We start from the raw sequence: 7895 nt of genomic DNA on the forward strand, positions 1-7895 counted from the left end.
TATTTTTTTAGTCATTTATTTATTATTTAACTTAAATTTTATACATCATTAATATTTGTTTTGTTTAAACTTAAATATATATTATTTAAATATTAATTGTTTAAATGTTAAATGTTGTTTATGTTTAAATTATACTAAGTAATGCAAGTACAAAAAAGTTTTTGAAGAATAGGAAAATTAGCTGGATTTAAGAATTGTACAATTATTCAGGTGTTATTTTATGTGCACTCCAACCATGAAAGCATTTAGAAAAACGTCGTGATTCTTTATTTTTTATAGCTAACATTAATTTCCGTGGTTTTTCTGGTTGTTTAGCTCTAATATGTTGGATATATACCTGTAACACATTTAAAATATTCATTATTAAGTGATATTTTAGTTTTTAGTTAATCTTCTTAGATTAATGTTTAAAATTATATTTTATAGTTTTTATAAAACCACACAATTATTTAACAAAACCTAAATTAACAATTATTAATCCAACCCAATCAGCAAATTTGATTATTGTATTTATAGCTTATATTGAATATATTAAAGGTATTAATTTTTGTCCATAGTATAACTAAGAAATGAGAAAAGAAAAGAGTTTTTAACTTTTAAACATGCAGTGACAAAGTTAAAAAAAAAATGTTTTCTAGTGCATTATGTTTTACATAGACTGATGCATCATTATTCTAGTTCCCTTTTGTGCCACTTTCATTATAAACATTTGGAGCAAGGATATTCTTTGGAATTATATCACAAATATTTTTTTGAATATTAAAATTTATTGATCACTTATGACAAATATTAGTAGTATATGATTTAGAAATATATTTTAAGCTGATAATGAAAAAATAATTTTTTAAATAAGCACTTGTGGTATTTTACAAATTATATTTTTTTGGATTTTAGTAATAAATACTTTTTATTTTTAATGCTATTTTGTAATTTTAAATTAATGATTTATTCTTCATTAATAATTTATAATAATTTTAATCACAATAAAGATTCAATATAATAATCAGACATCATTTTGAAAAAATAAAATTAATTATAATACAATTTAAATTATAAATTTTAGAGTCACTTTTGATTCCCAAATCTTGATGTTAATACACATGTATTTTAACATAAGTTTATAATAAATATAAAATAAATCATTATTTGAACTTACTTGAGCTGATTTATAAGCAAGTTTTATTTCTACTTCACTGCTTCTGGCCCCAAGCCATAAAAAAACTTGTTCGCCATTATCCAAAATCATTATATCATCATCAGCTAAATCATCCTGCAACAAATATTTCATTAGGCAATTTTTATTAGTTAAAACATAATGAAAAAAAAATGTCACCTGACAAAAATCTGAACATTTTTCAGAGATAGTAAAATACCCTTTCTCATTTGAACAACGAAATAATCTTGTATACTTCATATATTCGGCGTCATGATCATATTGTGCTTCTCCTCCCAACGCAACCCAGAAAAAGTTATTAGGTTCTTCTCCTTCATTTATAATTTGTAGACTTGTCCATGGCTAATAAGTAAAATTAACAATAGTTCTATTATTTGATAAAAATAAACAATAAAATATTTTATTTTGCCTATTTCTTATTCAAATTTTAGCATGAGTTGCATTAAAAAAAAAAAAAAAGGAAATCTCAATCAAAGGATCACAGTACTAGCTGTGATGTAAAACTTTTTACTAGTAGTTTATTAAATTATGGTGTATTTTGAAAGTTGTTTTTAATTTAAATTATGGAAATCATAAATTATGATTTATACATTTTTTTATGGAACTGGTATAATTATGTTATAAAAGTTCCTAAAGATATCTCTGGTAGCCAAATAAATTCAGTCGTACAACTCTAACTACTAGTGTATTTCAAATAACATGTCTATTAATTTCAAGTCAAGGGTCAGTGATAACATAAAATTATGATAAAAACATAGTTACATCATTAAACATTTCGTCTGAAATTTCTTCAGCAAGTTTTATATCTTCGGGATCAGCTTTTGAACCCACCCACAAATAAATAATTCCATTTGTATCTTCTTGATCAAACTGTACTCTTAATATATAACTGAAAATTAAATAATAATTTTAGAATCATAATAAAAAAAACTAAGAATATTTATACTAAGTTAAATTACCAAAATGCAGAATTTAAATTCCTAGCATCAGGTTTAATTTCAATAAGTCGGGAATATAGAGCGCTACCATTAGATCTTAAATGATAAAGCTCAACTGGAGACGGTTTTTCTTTCCTTTTACCAGAATGAATTACAAATTTTCTTTTGAAATGAGATAAAAACTTAATATTTTCTTGTTGCTGATGAGTTCGAACAACCTCTAACTTTTCTCCCAGCATGGCTTTAAATTGTTTTTCTAAACTGAAAAATTGAATTGCAATGATATCAAGATGAATAAAAAATTAAATAATATTCATAAAAAAAATTATTAACCAGGGAAAAGTAGCTTTAATTAAATTTTTTTTTTGTAATAATAAATATACACATACTATAAATAAAAAATAACTAATAAAAATTTAATATTAACCTAAATGTAAAAGTAAGCCAACCCATATTAGATGCCTCACGACCTTGCCAAAAATACACAACACATTGAAAATCTTCTTCTGGTTGATTATCAACATTATCTTCTGGGCCATCTTCTTCATCAACAGGAACCCAATAACGACATAAAAATACATAACAGTCTTTGCTATAAAAATGTCCTAATTCTTCCTCGGGTAAACGAACAAATTTTTTCCCTTCCAAAACAAATGATTCCATTTGATCAAGGTCATCATTCCAATCTTGCATTAATTGCATGGCTTCACTAAATAACATTGGTGGTTGACGAGGTGTAAACAATGCAGCCAGGTCATGCTAAAAATATTTATACCTTTAATATTTTTTAAAAATTATACTTTTTTAGCTTTGATGCTAGCTGAAAAGCTACTGATTTTACTCTCGTATTTTTATTTTTGTGTGCATATATGCGATTATTTCTGCTTCTACTGGATTGATTTTGTTTAACAATATGTCAAAAGGTCACAAAATGTAACTAGTTAAAGCAATCAGTGCCATAATTTTTAAAAATTCAATGATTTTAATCACTCTCAGCAATGCTATGCTAACCTTTTGGCACTCTAAGGTAATACTATATTTGACACCCCTATTTAATACATATTTTTAAACAAGATACATTGTATGCAAAAAAAAAAAAATTATATTTTATTATTGAAATTTTTTTGATACTCAAATTATTAAATCCATTTTCCTTCATTTGCGTGTCCCTGACTGTTTTAAAAAATGTCTTAACACTATTTTACTGGATCTCTATTGTACTTTACTTTTTTAATTAGTTATATGCTAAGTTTTATAAAACTACTATATTAAAATATAAGTTTTAAACATTATTTACTTACTAATAATAAATAATAAATATATTGGTAACCAATAAGTAATTTTTTTTTTAATATAAATAGGATTCTTAATAAAAATATAAATGTATATCTTTTTACACCTACTTTAGTCTCTTGTTTCATAGCCCATTTAGTAAGATCAGCACCAGTTTTTTGTACAGATTCAGCAGTACGTGTAAAATCTACAGCAATGACTTCTTCCCAACCAACAAATCTAATTTTAAATATTTGAGGTTCTGTACCTTCTTGAACTCTTATAGTCAATGCAAAATCTGGACGTTCGATCATTGAAAATAATTCTTGAGATAATTTAACAGCAGCAGCCCTCACTAGTCTGGTTGATTTTTTACCAAACCTTATAATAATAAATGGATATAGAATAGAAATAGTTAAAATAGAATGAAAATATATCATGCAATAAAAAAAGATTATTAATACCAGACATATAAATCAACAGAGCAGTCCAAAATGTAGACATTTTTTGAGTTCAATAATGAGTTGTCTAAGATATTATGAGAAACTTCAACTTGGGGTAACTCTAAATAACCCATTCCTAATTTTACTTGGTATAAACGAGAATGAGGAAGTTTAAAATCTTCTTGAATATGGGCCTAAACAAAAATTAACAAACTAAAATAAAGTATTAACAATATACAGGATAACCCACAAGGTTTTAACATCTTTTTAAATACATATAGCAGTTATGTAGTCAGTATTATAAATATGCACCAGTAAGTATTGTAGCCACCCACACTATACACTCACTCCATGTATAAAAATATTTGTTATTCAATAAGTACTTATCCTAAAGTTGTTATTAATCCATCAAAATTTTATAAAAAAAAGAGCTAAAAAATGGCTATTTTGAAATTTCGAAAAAAAAAATTAAATTTTTTCTTGTGAGAAACAAATAATACAAAAAATACTTTTAACATAGTCCAAAACTGTAAAAATTATTTTAAAAAAAGTTAACGCAAAATATTTGTACGGTCAAAAGTTATGAATAATGTCAAAATTTGGTAGGGCACTCGGTATTAACAGAATTTTAATTTTTAAAAGCATTTTGAAATAGAACTTACTTTGATATCTATCTCACAATCAAAATTTTCATTCATCTCTAAAAGCTCTTGAAATACAATACTTTCTTTACCATATTCTTCAAGTATTATTTCAGCATTGTTTTTTCTTTCATTTTTATTAATTTTTTCTGCTAATAGCCTAATAAAATGTTGATCATATTACACATTTAAATATGCTTAATTAGCAATTAATATTTGATATAAAATATAGTTGGTGTTCTCTGTGAAAAGGAGGATAAGTCAAAATTATCATCTTTTGATTCAGCTATTGATAATTGAAATGTCTATTATAATTTCAATATAATGTGTTATACAAGGTGGGGCGTGGTTACTTCCTTATTTTAAATAAATATAACACAAAAAGTATTGGTAATATTGATTAATTTATTTTTTCTGCGTACAGGGGTACATTTAAAGTTTAATTTTAATTGGTTTTAAAAATGACATCTCTAAGGTGGCTACCATGCTCGTCAATGCACTGAGATGGCCGAAATTTGAAATTTCTGTCCACTTTTTCCAGCATATCTGCGCCTATGTTGGCAATAGCATCACGAATATTGTTATTTAGATGACGCAGGGTCTTAGGGCGTTCTGCGTACACCAAAGATTTTAGGTAGCCCCATAGAAAATTGTGCATTTTAAAATAATAATGCATTTTTTCACGCAACATGATCGCGCGGATTAAGTTGTTGCACTACTACCAATTTGTATGGGTGAAAATTGAATTCTTCATGAAGAATTTGTCTCACTGTGCGATTAGAAATTCCCAAAGCAGCAGAATGTTTGCATGCAGATCGCCTAGGGGATTTCAAAAGCGCCATCCTTACCCTCTCGATGTTTTCTGGCGTTCTGACGGTTCTGGAAGGTCCATTATGTTATTTCTGCACACTACCGGTATTCCTAAACGTTTTCACCCACAAACAAATCGATTTCCGAACAGGCACACGACCCGCAGGCGCGATATTGAAATGTTTTCTGAATTCACGCTGAGTTACGATGATTGAACGGTTGAAAGAAAAGTAATCCTCTACGGCGAACGCGCGCTCTTGGTTTGTCCACTGCATTGTTGACACTAAACTAGTCATAACAAAAACCTTAGATAACGTGCTTTTTAACGCATCATAAACCAAAGCTCTACTATTAATAGCCGCTAAGTGTCAAGAGTTTCAGATAAGGAAGTAACCACGCCCCACCCTGTATGAGGTAAAATCGACTTGTTCCCTTTTTCACATTCGAACATCATTAAGTTATTCATTTTCTAATAAGGAAGGTTTTATGTAAAAGGTTTATCGTGGTGTAATAGTAGGCACATATACAAATGTATTTTTAGAGTGAGGGTTGAACAATTATTTTAATTCATAATGAAAATTATAAAATATAATTTTTTTTTGATGACCTATTTTTTCTATAGTAACATTTTTGATAAAATATTTTTAGCTCTTGTGCCTCTTTAGCCCATGTGGTATATAGAATTGATTCTATAGCTTAAATTATTGTCAATTATATTTGCTCCTCTTGAGACATTTTTCTGTAGGCTAACTGCTTTAGTTAATATAGTAGTTTGCACATCAAGCATTAACTATTAATAAAAAGTAACATACTTTTGTCTAAATAAATATTAATGATTTTCATATTATAAAGAAAAACATCTCTTTTTGATGTTAATTATCTGATAATTATTTGATTTTTTATCAGTCCAATTAAAAACAATTGCTTACAAGATATTTTAAGATAAAATAAAAATAAAGATTATAGATGTAAAAAAAAATATATATATATATATATTACCTAGCCTTAGATTTTAAAGTGTTTTTTGCTTTAGGACCTTGCCATAAAAAAATAGTAAGACCACAGTCTAATACAAAAACAAATTTTACATCAAGCGAAGTGAAATGCAATTTAACAGGCTCCAGATGAACAGACATTCCATTTGCATGAACTCGAAACATGCGAGTAGTGTAAGTCTTAAAAAAATCATTCTTTAAATTATTGATTTATTTGGGAAAAAAATTTGGAAAAAAAACTTACAACATCTTCAACGGTATAAAACCCACTAGCTGTACGTCCACCATCAATGTAAACTAGAGAAGAATCAAATAATGACAAAAATTCATCTGACTCTTCACCAAGTTCTTCACGAATAGTTCTACATTCAGCACCCAAGAAATTACGTAAATTTACAGCATGTATTGCTGCACATGCTCTTTTGTCAAGCTAAAATTGAATTTTTTTAAATCAGTTAATATTGAAGATTAAAATTGTGCATAATCCAGGAAGTATTATATAGTAAAATATAATATGTAAAATATATATATAATATGTAAAAAAGAACAGCACTATAATTAATTTTTAAGACGTCAGTTTAGGACAAAAGCAATTTTTTTTTTAGCACAGTATTTATTGTTTTAATAGGTAGTACAATAACATTATCAAATGTGTACAAATAATATGTTTTTATTGTGATATCGTAAAATTTCTTTAATTAGATCAGGAGATCTAATTAAAGAAATTAGGTCTGGACATTATATTAGACTATCAATTTCCCATTCATTCAGCCCCATAGAATTGTTTTTTTTTTTTTACATAAAAATATATATTTGAAAATATACTAAACTGAAGCATTGTCACCAATCCAAAAGTAAATTTTCCAGTTTAAATTATCTGAATTTTCATTAATAAATGAATGTAAAACAATATAACAATCTCCTCTATATAATTTTCCATGTGCAACTTCATCAACCATATTCGGTAAAAAGTTTTCAATTTCCCAAACACTTAGACCTGGAAGTCTTCCAGTGCCTTCTTCAAATAATTCTCCATAGTCGACAGCTGGTTTTTCTAAAGCTTCATCCCATCTCTTTGGTCTACAATATTTTCATGGATAATTTAAATAAAATTATTAAACATTTAATATTTAATATTTAATAATTAGTCATTTTTATTATTTAAGATTAACCAGTTTTGAAATCAATATTGAAAAATTATTTTTATTGACATTAATAAAATAGACATTTTTCTTGAATATTAATTTTTTTTTTAATTCATAAAACTAAAAACACATAGGAATAACTTATACTTATTTGACTGACGTGTACATACATGGAAATATTTTAATTATATAGATGTACATTAATAAAACAGAGATGCATGCCACATTACACATACAAATTTTTTTAGGAAAAATGTAATTATGTTATTATAATAATTAGTTTTCTTAACATTACCTTAAAAATGTATTTTATTATTTACATATCACAAATTTATCTGAGAATTTTTAATAAATTCTTACTTTAATGATTCAGCTTTTATAGAATCATCAAAACTTTCATTATGTTTATCATTTGCAATATCTTGCATTCCCTATAACAAAAAAAAAAAAAAAAAAAAAAAAAAAAAAAAAAAAAAA

The 7895-nt window shown here is 26.2% G+C and overlaps 1 protein-coding gene across 1 annotated transcript in view; it reads right to left on the reverse strand.

Annotated features, from left to right (window-relative positions):
* The window catches only part of LOC126903149 (protein flightless-1), a 14190-nt gene continuing 6295 nt past the window's right edge, over positions 1–7895 (reverse strand). Inside the window, exons 10-22 of the mRNA XM_050681158.1 lie at positions 7779–7849; positions 7104–7353; positions 6518–6703; positions 6278–6453; positions 4490–4628; positions 3849–4021; positions 3516–3765; positions 2540–2871; positions 2134–2373; positions 1937–2063; positions 1334–1516; positions 1157–1270; positions 1–337 (exon numbers count right to left, since the gene is read on the reverse strand). Coding sequence (XP_050537115.1) covers positions 203–337; positions 1157–1270; positions 1334–1516; positions 1937–2063; positions 2134–2373; positions 2540–2871; positions 3516–3765; positions 3849–4021; positions 4490–4628; positions 6278–6453; positions 6518–6703; positions 7104–7353; positions 7779–7849 — 2376 coding nt within the window. The 3' untranslated portion in view covers positions 1–202. The remainder of the gene's footprint in view (positions 338–1156; positions 1271–1333; positions 1517–1936; positions 2064–2133; positions 2374–2539; positions 2872–3515; positions 3766–3848; positions 4022–4489; positions 4629–6277; positions 6454–6517; positions 6704–7103; positions 7354–7778; positions 7850–7895) is intronic.

This window comes from Daktulosphaira vitifoliae, unplaced genomic scaffold, assembly GCF_025091365.1.
Source record: "Daktulosphaira vitifoliae isolate Bord-2020 unplaced genomic scaffold, ASM2509136v1 Scaffold_3, whole genome shotgun sequence".
Taxonomy (NCBI): Eukaryota; Metazoa; Arthropoda; class Insecta; order Hemiptera; family Phylloxeridae; genus Daktulosphaira; species Daktulosphaira vitifoliae.